The sequence below is a fragment of the Oreochromis niloticus genome, linkage group LG1, assembly GCF_001858045.2.
Source record: "Oreochromis niloticus isolate F11D_XX linkage group LG1, O_niloticus_UMD_NMBU, whole genome shotgun sequence".
Classification (NCBI taxonomy): domain Eukaryota; kingdom Metazoa; phylum Chordata; class Actinopteri; order Cichliformes; family Cichlidae; genus Oreochromis; species Oreochromis niloticus.
The window spans coordinates 24,648,637-24,670,218 of record NC_031965.2 but is presented as its reverse complement, the minus strand read 5'-3'; the positions used below and the strand labels follow the sequence as shown (position 1 = coordinate 24,670,218).

At 37.5% G+C, this 21,582-nt stretch overlaps 1 protein-coding gene across 2 annotated transcripts in view; it reads left to right on the top strand.

Moving 5' to 3' along the window:
• The window catches only part of LOC100698036 (CUB and sushi domain-containing protein 1), a 414,635-nt gene that overhangs the window by 274,829 nt on the left and 118,224 nt on the right, over nucleotides 1-21,582 (top strand). For both annotated transcript variants that reach the window (XM_019359325.2, XM_019359321.2), the window contains exons 15-24: nucleotides 2,306-2,446; nucleotides 6,186-6,307; nucleotides 6,441-6,513; nucleotides 7,795-7,933; nucleotides 8,779-8,966; nucleotides 9,082-9,270; nucleotides 15,131-15,247; nucleotides 15,799-16,014; nucleotides 16,777-16,965; nucleotides 20,191-20,360. In XM_019359325.2, coding sequence (XP_019214870.1) covers nucleotides 2,306-2,446; nucleotides 6,186-6,307; nucleotides 6,441-6,513; nucleotides 7,795-7,933; nucleotides 8,779-8,966; nucleotides 9,082-9,270; nucleotides 15,131-15,247; nucleotides 15,799-16,014; nucleotides 16,777-16,965; nucleotides 20,191-20,360 — 1,544 coding nt within the window. The remainder of the gene's footprint in view (nucleotides 1-2,305; nucleotides 2,447-6,185; nucleotides 6,308-6,440; nucleotides 6,514-7,794; nucleotides 7,934-8,778; nucleotides 8,967-9,081; nucleotides 9,271-15,130; nucleotides 15,248-15,798; nucleotides 16,015-16,776; nucleotides 16,966-20,190; nucleotides 20,361-21,582) is intronic.

Below are 21,582 nucleotides of genomic sequence, written 5' to 3'. Positions count from 1 at the left end.
ATAAACAGGTTAGTTGGTTGCACTGTGATGGATTTAAAGTAAAGAACTGTGTGGGACTGGTGCACAGTAGCTGTGGTTTCATGCTCAGAGTTGGGTTACATCAAGTGTAGCAGAGTGAATTTTAGATGATGATGCTTAGATTCATTGACTGGAATCCACCTTCATACCAATTTTATACCATTTAGAAAAAAGACAGCCAGTGTGGAGGATAGAAATCAGCCAGGACAACTCATGAAACATCTGCTGGCATTTGGTTGAATTCAGTTGTGTATGTCCACAAAGAGCAGGAGGTGACCACAGCCTGTACACTAAGAAAATCTACCAGAGCTCTTAATAGAAATTATTGTGAGTTACGATTCTTTTCTTCACACTGAGCATTATCTGCACCTGCTGAATCCCACTTAAACCAGTGACTATACACACTTTCCTGTTTCCTGTTTCCTCCGAAGAGCTAGTTTTACTTTCCTACTTTGAGTACATTTCAGAGCCTGTACTTTTTTCTTTTACTTGAGTAAAATTGACTCAGTACTTCAACTTTTACTGGAGTATTTTTTAACAGTAGTGTTTGTACAGAATACTGTATTAAAAAAGTATTAAGTGCAGAATGTCTGTACTTTTGCCATTTCTGTATAAAGCCCCTTTATTTTTGTCTTTGCAGATCCATACTTTCCCATACTTTTCTTTAAAGGCCTGTTTGTACCACAGTGGTTATATAAGTGTCTTCAAAACATAAGACATTGAGCAACTTGAACAAGGGAAATTTATAGCTGTCCGAGACCACGATAATTACCACCTGTCTATTTCTCTTACCCATGCACCATAGACTGCAGATGTGACCTGTTATATTCTTTCATTACCATTTTGGGATCTTTCTTTATAGAGTATATGTAGCACATATCCCAGTGATCTCAGCCTGGAAAGTTGCTTTTCTATGTGCTGTAGTCTAGTTTTTATTACACTCCCCCCTGATTCTGTCGCTGCTGCTTGGATCACTGGGGAGCGCACTGAAGAGCAGAATATCTTCTGCCAAACAAAAGTTTATAACTACTTTTTGCCATAAATGGTCTGATGCTGTGACACAAATGTCTTAGACAGACCTGAGGTGATGTATGATTACAGCAGTACAGGCGAAGGGGTGGAAGTTTCAGGCCATTCAACTCATATAGAGTGTGTCCTTTTATGACTGTCTAGTGATACCTCAGTGTTGGAGCACACTGAAACATACCAGCTAGGTTATGCTATTCATTGCAATGATGTACCCTGAGGGGATGATGAGTACTTGGAACAAGATAATGCTCCTTCCCATGGTGATGGAATTGTCCAAAAATACATGGTTCAATACTCATTGAGGTGAAATACCATCAATGACCCAGACACCACAGTCACCTAATATTAGTCTCTCGGGCATTCACTCAAATGCAGCATCTGTAGAAAAGAGCTTCTATGTATCATCTTTTGGCAAGCATGACACACTAATGTGTGTCTGGTTTCCTTTTATACTCGGATCCTTCAGGTTTCTTGCTTGTCATTAGGACCAATGCACAGGTGTTGCTTTCATGTCATGAGTGTTCAAATTTGGAAATAATCTTCGAGACAGGGGTCCTCAGGATAATGCCATTTTTGTTCAGCTAACAAGTTAAAGGGTCATGAATGAATGCCTGTCTTGTCTCTCTGTACTAGGCATGTTTACATTTAGTACTGTTTAGTAGTAACTGTTACTATACAGTGCATCCAGTGTGGAAGACTGTCTGCTTTTACTGGAGATTTCTTCCTATTTTTTTTAAATTGATGTTGTTGTTGTTGTTGTTGTTGTTGTTGTTGTTGTTGTTTTAAATTCTAAGCATGCAGAGAAGCAAGTTATCCTTCAGCGGCCTATAGTTAACACTGACATTTTAACAGACTTTTCTTGTTGTTCTCATTAAAACTCACAACAGTTGTTAGGCTTTACCAGGACCAGCTTAATCATTTAGATTCATTTAGATTGTCAGTTATTTGAATGTCAATAATTAGTTACTCCATGAATACATTTCATACTTTGGCACTTCTACTTCTAATGCTTAAATAAAGCATTATGTGCTTATCATGCATATTAGTAAGCGTTTAGCAAGTGTGTCAGGAACTGCTAAATCATCTCAGTATATTTTTTCTCTTAACCCTAATTACACCTAATTCACCTCTTTGAGCTCCCTTGGGATGAGCCTTTCTCTTTCCAAGTCTGTCCTTGGCCTGATTTTATACAGGATAAATTAGATAAGCAATATTAAATGTCTCTCTAAAATAATGTTTAAATTGTGCTTGATTTTAGGTCTGTCTGAGCCAACAACATTTGGGACATTCTCAGGAAAAGATGTTCCATCACAGATCGCCTCGAACGGTCACATCATGAGACTGGAATTTCAGTCTGATCATTCAAATACTGGGAAAGGCTTCAATATCAGTTATACCAGTAAGTACCAACTACCTACTTATCGCTCAGTCCATTTGTTGTTTAGGCCGTAGTAAACACCCTCAGTTTACTAAGTCACTGGGGGAAAATGTGAAATCTCAACCAGTTGGTGAGTGGTTACTGGAGGTTGCTGGCAGCCCACGTCATGCAGACAATGAGACTAGTCAGTGGCCTACTGACACTAGGAAAAATCTGTGCTTCTCAAGTAGTCCCTGGAGACTGACACTAGGTGAAATCGGTTGCAAAGCGGTATGAATTATGCAACGAAAACCGTCTTGGTTGCCTGCAGATTACCGACCATATGGAAAAGATATATATAAATCTTATGAAGTTTGTATCTGTCTTGTGTGAAACTTGTATGAAAAGCATACAAGAGTGAAAACAGATATAAGATCCCTTGAAAACTTATATAAATGAAACTTATATGTTTTGGATACTTACTAAAACAATATATGAAAGTAATGAGAAAGTGGCCACTTTCATGAGTAAATCATATAAGCCTTTTATGATTCACTATATGAGGTAGGCCACATCTTATGCAAGTCTTTTATAAGTTTTTAATATTTCTTTTCCATATGGGTGTGATTGCCTGTAGTTTGCATAGAAGATGCAGACTTGTCTGCAAACACTCAGAAACTCTTGTGAAAAGCATGACGAAAACCAGAAATGGATTTGCATTGAAGTAAAGTTGCACCATTTGAAATGTTTTGGTGGCAGCAGTAAGCCGTAAATTTTACTTTGAAGGTGAATGTCCTCTGTTTCTGCTTTCTGCTGCAATTTTTCCCGTATTTTCAGCTACTCCGTGAGTAGTTATTGAGTATTAGCAGAAAAATCTGTGTCTTCTGTGCATACTGCAGTGACTGTGTTAGTCTACTAATCACAAAGAGGATTTGGGGTAGCAGCCTCTTTGCGACCAACCAAATATCCACTGAGATCTCTACCAGCATACTACCTCATTGTTGTATTTGAATTTGGTTTTGTGATGTGGCAATTTTTGTGTTTTAATTTTTAAAGTAACTGTAATTTTTTACCAGCAGTTCTTCTGACAAATGACAGCATGACAAATTTTTATTCCGAATACTTCCAGGGCCACTTCAATGGAGTTTTAACAGCAGAAATGTGTTAACCAATACGGACATTCCAACAGTAAAACTGAGATACAACACTTCTACCACCATATAATCAGAAACAAAAGCAGAAATCAGTTGTCAACATACTGCAATACATTATGTTCTAGGGTAGATCCTAGCAAGTGTCCCTTTTTTTAAACAAGTGATGATTTACTGATTATCAAGCTGAGTATTGCTATGTAACTTAATGCACATCTTTAAAACATATAAGCTAAATTTACAACTAAATTCTGAGGATTTGCTTTCAGAGCTACCAGCTTGTTGTATAGCTAGTATCTTCATATACTGGTTAAGATCCATATTAAATATAGCTCAGAGGAAAATACTTTTTCATATGCTAACCACCTCAGAATGGCACTTCGTTATGATTAATATAATACCGACATCAACATTACTGCAACCTGACGTTACCTTAACCTGTCCTGTGTTTGACTTCTTCTGCCTGACTGATCCTATGTGCGTGTCTTACTCAACTTTCACCCAGTTAAGCCTGTCCCATTGTCAGGGTTTGAACCCAGCTACTGCATCCTGTATATTTATCCACTCTAAGCTGAACTAGTTCTGCCTGAGTGATTCAGATTCATTCAGTGTGATTACCATGCAGTTTTGCACCATTTCACACACTGCCTCCCAAATGACCTTGTCTTTGGCTCTTCCTTTAGAGGTGGCATTTGACAAATGAAAATAGTGTGTGTGAGTGTCTTTTAACCTAGTAAAAAAAAAACTGAGCATAATTAATAACAAGATGTACTATTTCAAATCCTAACACAAATGAAAGGTTTGATGCACCTCAAACGAAAAATAAATACACAGTTAAATAAAACTCATATTAAATGAAATGCCTCTCAGACTAAGTTTTACCTGGCAGAAAAGAAAAATGCTGAAATACATTCATATAGTTTTTAGTGGTGAAACTTTTTGAAAATGTAATTTGAAAACCTGATGACATAAATTCTACACTGGGACTTAAAAATATCAAACATATTGTGCTGTTTCAGTAATTTGGTCTATTAACATTTTAATGCATATATGAATATCAAGAGGTTTTGCTGTGGGTATATTTATATGAATTGTGTTAGAAACTCAAGAATGAACGCAAGACTGTGCAGTTATTCGGTGAAAGTGGTGCACTGGGAGCCAATAACTGTTCGCAGATTTGAATCTATCCTACAAATAAATTGATCCTATATATTATGAGGACACCATGCGTAAAAATGTGCTTTAGCCTATGACAGCTGAGGTTATTAATGATAGATTCAAAATGGAATATATCCAAATTCTGTTTTTATCACTTTCAGAGGGAAGAAGATGATCATTTCCAATTTAATCTACTGCAAAAAACTATTTTGACCTTATATATGTTCACTTTTTATTTCTTTGATAATTTGTTTTGAACTCAACCATACTTTGGGCAAAAAGAGACTGGACTCACTATTGTCCCTTGAGGTAGAAAGTGGAACTACACTTGAACGCTTAGTTCTAGCTGGTTAGCCTGCTAACTTCAGTGCATGTTGCTCCTTATTGTCAAAATTCTTATCTCCTCACTAACGACAGCTAAACTTTAAAATTTTTACGTCTTACTCACAAATGGCTTGCTCAAAATTTTAAATTACAAAATGCATTCACTGTAAGATGCATGGTTATTGCTGTCTGAGGTCAACTATTGAGTTCATCTTTTCTCTGTCATAGCCGAAATATCATTTAGTTTTTATTTTTTCCTCTTTTTATGCCATATGTTTCTACCTTTCCCTGTCACTATGGCTTCTTGTTAGCTTCTTCAGCCTTAGTTGGCCTTTTTTTTTCATCTTATACTGCGTTTAAACCAATGATTATATTGGTTTAAACATATCATTTGAATATTTTGTGTGCTGGCATTTCGTGTGTTTTCTCATACGTATCTTCTAGTTTTTTCCTCCACTTCTATAATATCAGGTTGTTGAAGGAGTGCAAGGGCTACTTTATCTGTGTCTGCCTTTGGCCTATATAGTGCTTTCTCTACATGCATATTTGAACACATATTTGAATACTGCTGCAAGGCTGTATGTAATATACAGTATGTGTGCATTTTTGTTTGTGTACCTGCCATTTCCCTTCTGGCTCTCATTTTTTTCCCTGCGTCCTCTCCTTTCTCTCACTGCTCCCATTTCCCTCCATCAGCAGCTAATCAACCTGAGACATGTCCAATCACTGGGTGTGTGCTCTGGGTGGGATCAGGTTAATCTCTGGAATGGGGATAATATAAGCTTAACATGACAAGGTTGAGTCCACATAAAGATAATTCCATTCCCATATTTCCATATCAGTGGAGATGTCACATTCACTGACAGTGATACAGCAGCGGTTTCATTTTTTTTCCTCTGGCAGAACCAATTTTTAGGTATTAAAATAAATTGAAAAAACTGGTAAAACTGCTCAAATGAATAAATATGCATACATATTTTGAACCACTTAACCAGAGTGTAGTTGCAATATGCCAGCTTTCTCTTTTCTTTCAGATTACGTCTTTGGTCTTTTCTTTTCAAATTAATTTGCCTTGTTTGATACAGTAATTCAATCTTATGTGTCTTAGCTGCAGTTTTAGCTTTTCTCTGGTTATTTTCTCTCTGTAGCATTTGGTCAGAATGAATGTCATGACCCAGGAGTCCCAGTAAATGGTCAGAGGTACGGGGACCAGTTTCAGCTTGGCAGCTCAGTGGCGTTTCGCTGTGATCAAGGATTCATTCGGACTCAGGTAATAATCATTTGAAAGTATCGTTATCACACTTTTTTAACCCAATTTTGAAATGATTGTCATAATCGGTGCCCATAGTTGTGTGTTAAAACCTAGTATAAATGTAACATTTCTTTAAATGATGTATTTCCAGGGGTCCGATCAGGTCACCTGCATTATTCAGGAAGGAAATGTTGTCTGGTCTGCAGCTGTACCTCGCTGTGAAGGTAAACCTAAGGAGACACCTACACATAAGAACTGTTTATTGTATATAGGAGTATAATGTTCCACAAAACATTCAGCTATTTTAGCGATTACCATACAGCTCAAGTGTGTTTATGCACCTTTGGAATAATTAAATTTTCTCTTCTAATTGATTTTAGCCTTGCAGTTTGGACACATCATTCTTTCTAAAGAATAATCTTAAATGAGACTGGCACATGTTGTACCAAAGCTTTTTCAGGGACACATATTCATTTATTTAGACACTGAAAGACAGAGATGTACTAATAGGTTGCAGATAAGCAAATTTTGTATGTGGAAATGATAATAACGGGATCGTCAGTTTTTCAGCTATTTCGACAATTTTTGAAGGTGAATGGCACCCACCAGTCTGTGAGCATTTGTATGTTTATCTTTGCAACCTTACCATCTTGCATCCTGATTGCATTGTCTAAATGACATTATCAATTGTTGCAATTTGTTGAAGGACAAAATCAAATTGAACACGGGGGGGGGGGGGTCATCTTTTTAAGTACGAGAGAATATCATCCCTCCTGTTCTTGAAGATCCCATCCATAAAAAACTGCTACTTCAGTATGCATCTGGGTTTTTTTCCTTTTCTTGCTGAAAGTCTGGATTTATGAGAGCAATCAAATAGGCAAAGGTATGAGCTACTTGAAAAGACAAGCCACTGCAAATTAAATGTCGTAGCAATGGATAATAAAGAAACCATGAATTCCAGGTCTGGAGTTTTTTATGTTTAATTCAGGTTCTAGACAGACTGAAAACCGAACATGATACGATGTCTGATATTTCATTTTATTTGAAAGAAACAACTCAGCAGGAGATAATTATTGTTTTTTAATGTGTCATAATTGAAATTTTGGAACTCCAAGTGTGAGCTATAAAGTAGTGACGGTATGTGCCAGTTTTGCTGCCTGCAGCTTGTGCAGGAAAACGGAGAGTTATTTTTTGGCACCATTTGACACATAAATATATTTAATTCCCCCTATAAATTATAATGTGATAATTATTTTGGGCTTTTTCAAACATCACTAACTCAAAATTGCTTACTGTAGCACAAGATGGGCTCACCGTAATTTCTGAAGGTAAATGTTTATGTATCAAATATAGAAATTCAGAGTGGATTAGAATGATAAAATAAACGGAGCAGACAATGAATCTGCTAACTTAATGAAATGGGAGCAATTTACAGACATTTACAAGGAGAAAATGATTAATTTAATTTTCTGTGGTTGTGTGTGGGGGTCTTTGTTTCCATCCAGCTCCCTGTGGAGGGCATCTCACAGCTCCTACAGGTGTTTTGCTATCTCCTGGTTGGCCCTCCTTTTACAAAGACTCTCTGAACTGCCAGTGGGTGATTGAAGCACAAGCAGACCATGCTGTAAAGATACACTTTGACAAGTAAGTGTATTATTCAATTATGCTGTATACTAATTTGTCAAATTTGTTTGTTCAAAAATTGTTGAAGTTCGACTCTTAATGGTTAGATAATATGGTACGGTTTGGGAGTGCATCATTTAGTTAATATTTTAGTTGGGCAGTCTTTCATATGCAATATAAGGTAGTCAGATATAAATGAGGCTGGTGAGTTACTGCTGCAGTAAATGATTAATGTTGGCTTTTTACATTTTTTTTCTTCTGGAAACAAGCCACAGACAGATGCAGTGTAGCCTGAAACTGCAATAGCAGAAATTTGTCTTTTTGAAATGTGACGTACACGCCGAGTTATCTTCATCGCCTATGAGGCATTTCATTTGTGGACGATTCAGCATACTTCTTCTGAAGCAGAGGCTAGTTAATTTTTCATTTAGCTGGTCAGATACAATTATTCAGATACCGTGTTGTTGCAGTGTGTCAGTAGCTCCCAAATCTTGGTTTCTGTTCAACTAGATAGGTTGGTGATATACAATATCCTTTTTCTGGATCAGCTACTATTTGATGGTTAGACCCAAAAATCGACTGATTAGGCCCTGTAGCTCCAACTTAACGTAAATGGGTTAATTAGTGTTCAGCTATTTAATAGAATAGTTGAAGGTGTGACTGATTGATTGCTTACACATCAGTCAGGTTTCTTATATGGTAGTACTTTGTTATAGCTCCGTGGTTTTTTTGCCTACAGTGGATAAATTGTGCAAAATGAACAATATTATCGAGTTTTTGTTTTTTCAGCGTTGGAATTTATTAACATGTATAACTTGCAGTTGTGAATTTCATGGGCATGTTTTTGTTTTTCTTTGTTTCTCTAGGTTCCAGACAGAAGTCAACTATGACACGCTGGAGATCAGGGATGGCCCCTCAGCATCCTCTCCCCTGATCGGCGAATACCATGGTACCCAAGCGCCTCATTTCCTGATTTCCACATCAAACTTCCTGTTCCTGTTGTTCACTACAGACAACAGCCGCTCTGCTGCAGGCTTCAGCATCAGATATGAAAGTAAGTCTAAATGACTGATAGAATGAAATGCCTGGTAGACACACTCGAAATTGCTTACAGATGCAAATACACTCAACCTCTTGACACTGCGGTGCTTGTGTGATGTGATTTTCAGGTGTGAAAATGGAGTCAGACTCGTGTCTCGATCCTGGTATCCCAGTGAATGGTCGTCGCCATGGCAGCAGCTTTTCCATTGGCTCTCGTGTGTCATTTACATGTGACCCGGGATACACACTTAGCGATCAGGAGCCAATTGTTTGCGAGCAGAATCATCAGTGGAGTCACGCTCTTCCCAGTTGTGATGGTTAGTATCTTCTTTTATTTTATTTGATCTCTTTCAGGAATTACCCAGTAGCGTGACTAATACAATCAGGGGCGAATGCTGTTCTCTCGTGACTCACCTCACACATAGTTTCACATTCTCTAAACATGGAAAAGAGTGAAAAAATGTTGTCAACATACAGTACGTACTGACAGAGCAGGCCATTGTGGTTTGGGGTTTGTTTTCTTTTAACCAAAGACAATGCCCAGTTTTTGCCTCCAGAAGTGCTTAGTTGGGAACAGCTTGAAATAGCTTTATAAATACACTTCTCAAGCTGAAAGCTGCATTAAATGCTTTCGTTGGCAAAATAAGTCATCTTGAGCTGAATTTAATTTTGGCCAAATTGTTGTTTGATTGATTATGTGTGCTATAGAGCTGATGTTTTTAATTCTCCAACTGAATATTGCAACTAAGAAATAGTAGCCACCACAGTCTTTTGTAGGGATTTTTATCTAATCATTTTATTTATACTGGAAATCAATATATGAGCTCTTTTTTAAGTTAATCTGGCACTACAGGAGAAGTTGAAATTGAGTCTTGCTTTGATAGACTTTTGAAAGATTGATAAATATCAGACTTTGTTATACTACTTAGCACTTTTCTTACAATCCATCTCAACTATAACTATATTACTGTTTTCGTTGCACCTTGGACAGGGCTCCATTCTATCACTTGGCTGCCACATACAGACAGATGCACACTGAACTTGACATCAGCTGTATGTACATCCTCTCTGAAGATCTAGAGACACTGTTTTTTTCACTCATGTTCAATCCTGTCCTCATAGCGAAACATTTTTAAGGGAATGTTTTTTTGTTTGTTAAGCAACTTACCGTTGACATATGAATCATTCAAAAATAAAATAAGCCTCTAACTCAGGGGACAGCTTTGTGTCTACACATAACAGACAATATAAAGTAGCAAGGAGGCAGTTTTTAAATTGCACTTTTAAGCACTTTGTTACTAGCAGCCTAGTGCAAAAACACATCATTTGTCCCCATTACTTTAGTTGAATTTCCAAAATTGCCAAAGATAACACAGAATGACAAGCATCAAATAGTATTTTTACACCAACAGGGTGATTACCAGAGAGCTGTTAGCTGTAAACTTTGCATATCATGATATAGTGTGTAATGTGTCCTTTGAGGAAACTGATCAAGACAGACTTTTAGCAGATGAACTGCAGGTGAAAGATCCATCTGTTCTTTAATGTGATCCATCTACTGTTCACCAGAGCCTCATCAGAAATGCTCTCAGTGGAAGGCTGGTTTTTGGTTCAAATCATCAATGAGGAATATCTACAGTCATCTGTAAAACATGTTGGAGTCTCGGTCATGGTTTGAGGCTCAATTTCAGTCAGTTGATGTTGTCAAAACAAGTGGATTCTGAACACAAAAAAGTACAGTTAAACTTTCCTCTAGCATGTGATAAAGCAGGTAGAGGAAAGCAGCTTCCTTTTACAGCATTGCAAACAGAATCGAACATATCAATCGTGGATTGGCCTCCCCAGAGCCTTGATGTCGATATTATTGAAGCAATGTGGGATCATCTTGACAGAGAACAGAACCAAATCTGGCCAGCATCCAAAGAAGAGCTTTAAATGTCCTTCAAGAACCTTGGAGGACTATTCCTGAAGACTACCTAGAGCCATTAAAAGTACGCTTGCCCAAGAGAGTTCAGGCTGTGTTGAGGAATAAAGGTGGTCATAACCTAATATTGCCATTCAAGCTCACTGGAGTTGCACATAAAGTTCTTTTTTGTTTCATTATGTTGTCACAATTTTGCATGCACTTCAATAAATCTCTACCCCTATTCTCCATTTGGTAGCAAACAGTAAAGAATTGATGGGTGGCTCAAGATTTCTGCAGATTGCTGTTTATACTAAATTTTCTGCGTGGTCACTTCATTTCTACACTGACCCTGAACGTTGAAACCTCGTTTGAATATCGACACAAAAGACAGGAGAATAAAGATGGAAGTGGCAGAAAAGAGGATCAGTCTGTGTCAGAGGTAAAAGACATTTGAAAGGGAAGGTGTTTTCAGTGACACCAGTAGCTTCTTTCCTTCATAGCAGAATATTGAAGACGAAAAAAGTCTGTTCTCTCACTTCTGCCTTTTGCCCTTTCACTTTTTGCAACAGACAGCTGTAATTGGACAAACAGTCTTCACTCCCACCACAGTGACTCAAGCTGGACATTTAGCCTTTGTGAACTTATTCAGGTCAATAGAAATTACTGAAACAGATGCTCCCTGGCTATTCAAAGGCCTTCCTATTCAGCGTTTTTCCACAGCTTATGCTATGGTGGGAGTTAAACAAACAGCATCTCATCTGCTCCGCCAATTGAACATAATCAAATATGAAAATAAAGGATACCACAAGTTAGGAGTAAGTTCATGGCAAAGCAATCTGTGTCATACTTGCAGCCATATAAGGCAAACAGTTTTAAACCGGCACTGTGACATTTTCAATTTTCAGCCAGGCATGCCACTGAATGAGACAGCTGTCACATTATAAGACATGTTATTTCAGAATGGCACTTTTCTGAAATGGTGTGTAAGACTTGACTAAATGTAATGTGAGATATAGTGTGCTTTTGGGCGAAGATCACAGTGGAATTATGTGTTAAGTATATTATTACACAGCTGAAATTTAGATTAATCACATTTGGCTGCATGTTGTGGAAGTGTGGGACGAAACAAGAAGTCTTGCAAATACTGAGCAAACCTACAATATCTACTCACAAAATTCGTGGTTATTCTATTTAAAAGAGCAAAGAAATCATCTTTAAGCCCTCCCACAGGCATGCTGGAAGCGATTCATACACACACTCGCACCCATTAATGGCAATAATGTTATTTACAGGACAGTCTCAGAGGCACAGTTAACATTTCATACACACTACATTACACAGACAGTATTGCATTTAAAATAAAAAGCAAAATGACATGTCGTCATCCCCCCAGGCATGCAGGCACCATTCCCTTTCAGTAATGCCAGAACGTCTATTCAACACAAACCATTCATCTTATTCCTGCAGGTCAGTTAAATCACCAAACAGATAACGCTGGCTGCTCTTTTATGTGTCAGGAAGAATATTGAAGGGGTGCTGTGACATTTTAAAGCATGCAGTTGGTGCCAAGACAACAACTTGTTAGAAGTGACCAAAGTTAGAGAATCACTTTAAGTGAAAATGCGATGGATTCCTCTAAGAAGGTATTTAAAGACTAAGAAAAGGGAAGGAGGAGGAATGATGCTGAAAACTGATATGCTATCTCTATATATTTATCTCTCCTCTCTGAAAACCAAGCAGCTCTTTCTTTAGAATCCAGCCTCCTTCTCCGTTTCTTTTTTTTTGTTAGTCATGAATCGTCTCTCTTTCTTGTCACATTCTTTCTATGCATTGTTATACACCTCAGTTTCTCACACACATTTCCTTAACGATCTGTCTCTCTCTTTTCACACAGATGATTAAGACCACCAAAGTATGAACCGTTACACACGCTACATACATTACGTACAGACAGACATGCGCATGTGCCTCCCTTAACAAGGGTCGTTTAGTCAGACAGTGTCCCAGTTTTTGCCAAATCCTGATGGGAGCCTGAAACAGGCTACCGCAACACTCACAAGACAGCTAGTCAGTGAGAGGGAACAGCTCGTATCACAGCTTCTCAAATCAACCCCAGCCCTGTTGAAATATGATATAGAATAGTAGGAAGAAAAATGATCAGACTGAGAGATTGAGAGAGAGGGGTGAAGACGAGGTCTGCACGCTGGAGTACCTGCAGCACGAAGAAATTAGAGGAGCTGTGAAATCTGTCCTCATAAAGGCAAAAATCATAAATAGTCTTTTTATAAACCTTTCACCAAACAAATGACTACTGCATTTATCTCTGTAGCTAAAAGATGCGTTTGTGTACCAAAATATATATAAATTGACAGTGAAGAAAAATGTTTTGTCTGTTTGTTTTGTTTATATTCTGGGATCAGTTTGTTTTATAGCTGACAAAGAGATTCCTTTTATTGCCATGCCAGTCAAACACCTTGAAGCGCTTTAATTGAATTAAATTTATCTGAACTGCTCAGAATAGTACTGAAAGCGATGAAAGCTCAGTCAAAGAGAAGCAAAGAGTCAATATATTATCTTAGTTCAGAAGTCTCTGATGTACTGCTAGCTCTCTTTTACTCTCCATTGCATTACTATGGCATTTTTCATTCTGCAGTACCCCAAATGAATTTGTCCCGTTCCATATCAGTGAATTGCTCTGTGTGGAGGCTAGGTATCTGGTAACACACACCAATCTCTCACTGTCTTTTAACAAACCAGCCTCTGTTTGTCTGTGACATTCTCCCTGCTCTTTCCTTTTGTCCTTTTGTTTCGGCAGTAAGCTCATCTTTAACCTTTGTTTCGTTCACTTTGCATCTCTTTGCAAAAGTTCCTGTTTTTCTAACACAAAGGGCGTTTGCTGAAATCAGCACTGCTCATTGCTCACTGCTCATACTGTACAGTAGATTGTTTGCACGCATAGTGTTAACGTCGTGTTTCTTCACCATGAATGCAATCGTCTAAACTGGAGACACATTTGCCAACTGTTCAGCACATAAAATGATGATATCACTATTATGTTAAGTGGTGTCATGACTGCATAACAGGTCGATTTACGTACAAGACCTGAGACGCCAAGTTTTGGTTACATTGTTCTACTGTACGTTAATCTTTCTTCTTATGTAATCATACAGTAAGTCTTCAGTACAGGCCTGAATTTAACACCATGCTAACTACACCAAATTCAGGGGTGATTTTCTGCAGGCTGGGAAAAAAAAAGAGGCAAGGTCCCAGGAATTTAACAAAGAATTTACATTAATCTGCCAGTAGGTGGTGAGCAGAGTTGGGATCGGTACTCAAAAAATAAGTAATCTATTAGAAATGCTGGTTTCTTTTTTTTAAAATAATAATGTAATACTGTACTTACTTAGTTATCCATGGTGAAAGTAATTAATCACATTAATTTCATGTCATGACCTAAAATGTATTGTCACATAGTTATCAGTTAAGAATATCTACCTTCGCCTGCACTCCTGCAGCCTGGTACCAATCTGAAATAATGAAAACATCACTATAGTCTTTATTTTAGTGTTGCTAAGTTTGAACACAAAGCAAAGTTGAAAACCAACTCTAAGAGACTTCAAAATGTTTTCCACGTTGATTCTACTCTAACATGTAGAAATGGATGCTACAAAGCCAGAAGCCCGATTCCTCATCACCGCTTTTATGACCTGTTAAAGATCAGGCTCTGGCTGCTGGGCTAGGCTTTTAACATCTCTCTGGGTTCTTCACTAGCTTTGTCATAGCATGCTGTCGCTTTTCAGATACTTGTAATGAGCCAAGCTGTGTTAGCAGCATTATGTTTCTGTCTTGGACACAGTTTTCACTTTACCATTGTGCTATTGTCCTTCGTGCAATAAAAACAAATGTAATGTCCATATTGTTGCTTCTCAAAAGTTATCGAGCACCCCACCATGTTCCTCCTCCCTGGAAGGGAAAGGCATGTTCACCATTATGCAGTCAACTAAAGACCCTTTATAATACAAGTAACAACATAATTGAAGTATAACTTGATTACTGAATTAAGTACAAATATGCAATACTTTATTGTGTTACTGAAAAATGTAATGTGACAATAGTAACATGTTACTTTGGAACTCATTACACTGACCACTGGTGGAGACCTCTTAACGGTACTGAAGACGTGTACATTTTTAGTACAACTTTTTTGAGTCTTTTGAATAAAAGAAAATCTCCAGCTGTGTTCCAATCTTCTCTGTCTGTCACATTTTCAGCTCTTTGTGGAGGCTATGTTTATGGTAAAACGGGAACAATTCTGTCTCCTGGCTTTCCTGACTTCTACCCCAATTCTCTTAACTGCACCTGGACTATAGAAGTGTCCCATGGAAAAGGTAAGAATGCTCAAATGCAATGGAAATGTCAATCATTGGTTGTAACATGTTAAAAAATGTATTTTTTTCATAATTTAATAATATGGAAAAATGTGTTAGGCAATGAAATGCGGCCACCCTTTGCCACAAATTCTCCAGTGTGCACTTGGACAATTTTTCAAGTGTAAAAAATAGTTCTCTTAGACAACTTGCCACAGCCCTCTCACTATCTTCATGTAATGCCTCTTCATGTAATGCCAGACTGACTCAGAGATGTTGAGATCAGAGCGCTGTGGGGGCTCTATGGTTTTCTTGTCACTGCAGATAGTTTTATATGACTTACACATTATGCAAGATGGATTTGGGACAGAGCATATTCCTCACTGATGGTACTGGATGATAGATAAGAATCTCATGTACAGTGGCTTAGACTATTGCTTATATATATTGCCTGATAGAGTGTATGCTTTGCGTATCTGTAACTGTCTATCTTACACTGCATGCCTATCCATCCATTCTTGCATTCATCTATCCTTTCATCCATCTATCCATTTTGCCATCTGTTCTTTCAGGAGTCCATTTGGTTTTCCACACTTTCCATCTGGAAGAGAACCACGACTACTTGTCAATCACAGAGGATGGCAATTTTCAGGTTCCGGTAGCTCGACTCACTGGCTCAGTGCTGCCCCCTAGTGTTAAAGCTGGACTCTATGGGAACTTCAGCGCTCAGCTACGGTTTATTTCAGATTTTTCCATGAGTTACGAAGGATTTAATATCACTTTCTCAGGTAAGAACACCTGAACACAATTTTTATACTTCTTTTTTAGCATTGCACTGGCTAAAATTCATTTTAAAGCAAATTACAAGGCTTATGAAGTTGGCCTGTTAGTGACTGTATGATGATCCCTTACCAATAAATAAATAAATAACAAATTCATGGACTTTTCTTTAATGGAAGACTGTTGAAATTTGCAAACTAGTAAACCAAATTGTTAGATACAGTGTTTCACCTGCTCAAGTAACTGTTTAATATGTGGTGCAAAAATGGGTTTTATCCATTATTAAACCTAACTGGTTATTTTGGCAGATATGCAGGACATCTGGCTAAGTGCTGCACTTACATTTAAAAGCTTTTATTTGGGACCTTGATACATGATAACCAAATTTTTTGACAGTTTCCCTAAGTATTTCAAACCTATTTGGTGCCACAGATTACAGAGCTTCATATCTCAGTGGATGAAACAGTCTTGAATGAGACTGCTGCACATGTTTTCATAATGAGATGAAGCAGGGAAAACTCATTTATAAATCAAATGTGTCTTTTTTAACATTCTTGTAATTTAAACTAATGACAGTTTAATAAATTAATCTTCAAGTAGTTAAATTATTCTGGGAAGTCTTTATGACACTTAAGTGACACAGCTCCAAATGCTTACATGTAGTGTTAATGCATTTCTTTCTGGTGTTGGCTAATATAACAACTTTTGCACACTTCTTATTAATTAATACCTTCTGTCCTTTTATGCTGACTCATGATTTCTCTCTACAGAGTATGACTTGGAGCCATGTGAGGATCCTGGTGTACCAGCATCCAGCAGGAGAATGGGACTCAGCTTTCAAGTTGGTGATTCATTGAACTTTTCTTGCTTCCCTGGCTACCGACTTGAGGGAGAGAGCAAGATCACTTGTCTGGGAGGAGGCAGGCGAGTCTGGAGCAACACGCTACCACGATGTATAGGTAAGATGTCAGCGCTTAGGTTGACTGTTATATAAATTGATAGCAATGGCATGCAAAACAGAAATCATGGTAGATTATTTCTTCATTTGAAAAACATTTCCATTGCTAGCAGGAGTCAAACTGGATTTTCTGAGGTTGTGAATATATTTGCAAACTTAAAAAAAGTATTGTTATTTAAAAAGTATTTGGTGTTCTTAAAAAATGTAAATTAAACAAATAATTATCTCCTTACACAGTCATTTTTAACAAAAATTCATTTTACTAGTGCTATTGCACCAACAGGGTGCTATTAGGTTAAACAGGGTGACACTTATTTTTACATTCAGACTATTTTTTATGCAATATTATACTAAAAAATATAGAAGATGTTATCTCTTCTGTGAAAACAACTGGCAGGTGGCAAATAAAACAAAACTTTTAAAGTAACTTCTTGGCCATATGAATAAACCTGGAGCATTGTTACAATTCAACAGTATTACTGTATTGCTAACGTAACAATAATCGACTTGTTAAATGTTAGTTTTATTTGCTAGAACTTTGCTGTTTGCACGTTGTAACTTCTTAGCGTTTGATGCGTATCAATGTTTTCTTGGATCCTGGTGGTAATTTGCGAGTCTGACTGGCGGTTGCTGGTAATTTTGAAGCCCAGAAAGAGCAGACTGAAAATGCTATAATAGCATTATCTGTCAAGAGATCAAGCCTGACTAAGAGGAAACTAAGCAAGAGCAGCTGGCAATGTGCACTAGTTTCATCCCCTTTCGTTCCTTCTAAATGTTCCTCTCTTTAGCGCTCTGTCTCTGTCTAAATTTCTGTTTCTCCTTCTCTTCCTCTATATTTTGACAGTCCTTTGATAGATAATTGGGGCATTAGGCACTATATGAAAAGTGTTAATACCGTGCCTTTTGTTACTCCCCTTTTCCCTTTTCTAATTTCTTTCTGAGCATTTTCAGGCTTGTCTGTCTTGGTTCATCTGCTATCTCTTCTTCTTTTCTTCCCCTTCCAATTCTCTCTTTATCCCTTTCCTGCCCCTCTTCTCGAGGCTCTGTTCTCTTACTCCCACTCTATTGTACTGTTTTCACTTTAAAAGGAATTTCTGAAGAATTGCTGTGACTCTCCTTTATTTATGCTCCTTACCTCCTACCTTAATCTGCTTTAGACACTACAGAACATTTATAGAAATGTTGTTTTGAATTTCAAATTTCTTCAGATTTGATAAACACTGCGTCTTTTTTTAGTGTGTTTTATATTGTTTCAAACCACCCTCTCTCGTCTGTCTCATTACTCCCATTTCCTCTTTTTTTCTTCTAAGTAGTGGTGGTCCTCTTCAGTGGGAGTTAAAAGCCTGCTCGGCTCTCTTCTTTTATCTCCTCCTCATTTGCATATGACAAAACACTATTTGTACAAAGTAGCAGTTTATATGAATTCCTAAACTTTGATAGGCACGGCACCTGCTAGATCATTCTGTATAATTTTATGAAGGACTTCTCCGACATACTTATCCAGCCTTATTGTTTGCAGGGTTTTTTGGTGTGTTGTTTTGTTTTTCTGCCCTTTTATCAATCTTTTGTAGTTTATTTTCAAGTTATTTTGTTGTTTTTGTCGCATATTTCAGAAAATGCTTTTTGAACTGCAGTGCAGTGCAAGAGTCTTGAGCCAGCAGTCATTTCTTTATATTCTTGCAGGGTTTTTTTTTTAAACTTGAACAATAGTTGTCCAGGCTTTCTGAAGGTCTTTCAAATTTTTCAACATTGGCTGCTTTGTCTCTCATTTTCAGTCTAATCCTTATACCTGACCATTTTCAAGGCAATGTTTTTTGTTTGTTAAGCTGACGTATGACTCATTCAAGAATAAAAAGGGGCCCTAACTCAAAGAATGAACCAGTATTGTGTCTAAACATAATAGTCTCTTCAGGCATTTTGTGACTAGCAGTGTGTTGTAAATTTCCCCCCTTTTAGCTGAAACTACAAACAATATCAATGATAGCACAGTTTAACAGGCATAAAATAAAATAAAGTATTTTTGCACCAACAAAGTGAGTACCAAAGAGTTATCAGCTGTTAACGTTGCTTATCTCAGCATGGTGTGCCCTTAAGAAATTTGAAGAAACTGGACAAGTGGAAGAAAAAAGAGGAAGTGGTAGGGATAAAAGATTACCTACCGAAGATGAGCAATAACTGAGAGCCATTTCCTGAAGAAACACGAAAACATCCAGCAAAGAACCTGACACAGGACCTGTGAGATGCAACTGGCCCTGTAGTTCAATGAAACCTAATCAGAAGTGGCCTCACTGAAAAGGTGGCAGTGACGAAGCCATTCTTACAGACGGGAAACACCAAGTGAAGGCTGATGTATGCTAAGCTACACATGAACTGGACTGGAAACCAGAGGCAGTTTTTACATTTTTGGTTCAGATCATCATCGATCTTTATGTACAGAGGAGGTCAGGAGAGAGGTACAACAGTGAGTGTCTACAGCCATCTGTAAAACACAGTGGAGGCTCTGTCATGGTTCAGGGATGCAATTTAGCTATTTATTTTGGGGGATCTTGTCAAAACTGATGGTATTATGAACGTATAAAAGTACCATCTAAAAATGATCCACCAGGCAGTACCATCTGATTAGCAACGGCTTCATTTTTCAGCATAACAGTGATCCCAAACATACTGCTAATGCAGTAAAAGCATGAATAGAAAAATACACAGTGGGACATTATCAGATATGAATTCTTCTGCAGAATCCCAACATTGAGATTACTTGGATAATCTTGACAGAAAAATGAACTTTCAAGAAGCTTTCAACTCTTTCTGGAGACTACTAAAAGAAATTATGAGAGAGTTCAGGCTGTGTTAAAAAAAATAGGGTAGTCAAACTGAATATTGACATTCAAGCTCTTTAGAACTGTAAAAACTCTGTTTTTGCCTTTTATACCATATTGCTGTATTTCCATTTATGTTTGCATCACTCCACCTATTCCTCATTTTTCCCATTTTTTAAAATATAAGAGCGGTGGCTCAAGACTTTTCCACTGTTTTTTTATAGACTTCTACATTGTCTCTGCCGAGTTGAAAAAGGTTTGTGGCGCTACTTAATATGCGCCACGCTCTCTCCGCGTCATGCAGATTTTTTTTTTTAATTTAAATAAATTATAACCCAAGCCTGCTATTCAGAGATAATTAGATAGAAGTGTTCTCATTTTGTAACTTCTCCTCTACTGCCTCGCTATAGCTGAGTGTGGGGCCTCCTCACTGGGACCAGAAGGTGTTCTCCTTTCTCCAAATTTCCCCTCCAACTACAATAACAACCATGAGTGCATCTACCGCATTACTACTGAAAAGGGCAAAGGAATCAGGCTGAAAGCTGAGAGCTTCTCATTGCAAGATGGAGATAATCTCAAGGTGTGTACCCCGTGCACACTCACATACACACAGATACGCATGCAAAAATGACAAATTTCACCAATTAGTCCAAAAGTGTATAATTTATTTACTGACTCTCTCACTCTCTCTCTCTCTCTCTCTCTCACACACACACACACACACACACACACACACACACACACACACAGACAAAATACATACAGGATTATACTATCAAATGCTGTCAAAATGCAAAGCTGTATGTCTGTATGTACACAACCATTACGTGTTTGGCTTGCTGAGCTCTAGATGCTAGCATGAATACTCTATGAAATAATGTGTCAAAGCTTTTGTTCTAGCCATGAACATCTGGTCTAATTAATGTGTCAGGGAATGTTTGTCCTTTAATTATATGAGATGTGCAAGTCCAGGAAAGGAGAAGAGTGAATAACATTAGGGTCTCTGGTTTCTTGGCTTACCTGCTATGTAGTTAAATAGTATTGTCAAGGTAGACCTACCTTTTAGATGTGTTAAACATTGTTGCAAGAAGCAATAACATCCCTGCAGGGGGTTATTAACCATCTTCCCTATTAGTGCTGATGGTGCTCCTGCTGTAGCCATCCATGCTGAATGAATGCTTTGGAAGCAGAGGCACAGAAGGATCAATTCTTCCTCTATTAACCCTCTAATGAATCCACTACAGTGTACAATTATTATTGTGTTTGAAGGTTGGCTTTTTTGCACTTTCATTACTCATATTATGGGGGTACCATCAATAAAATGAATAGCTATTTGATGCAATTTGTACAATAGAATAGAGATGTTTTACCCCAGTTTCAAGCTTTATTGTTGTGTTGCTAGCTATTTTTATTTAGGATGATCACCTCCTACATGGTTTAGTGTTTACTTTTCAATATCTTTCTTTCTTTCTTTTTTCGCTGTTTCTTTGTAAGTGCCAAATAACTGACTTCTACTAAAAGCCACGAAGTCACTGCCCATAGACTCCCAAGTTAAAACTTCCAACTTCAAGGATAAAATTAAGATGTAATAAATCCACAGAGTTCACTTTCAGCCTTTATTTTGGACAAACAAAGAAATTTTTATTTGTTTGTTTGTTTGTTGACAATATATTTATTTGTATTTAGTAAAAATAATCTCAACTCCTTGAACTCTTTTTTCTAAGATACTGAAAGAGGTACATTGATCTGTAGCGTATTTAAGATGTGGAGATGTCAAATTTTTTTATTCAAGAAATTTTTTA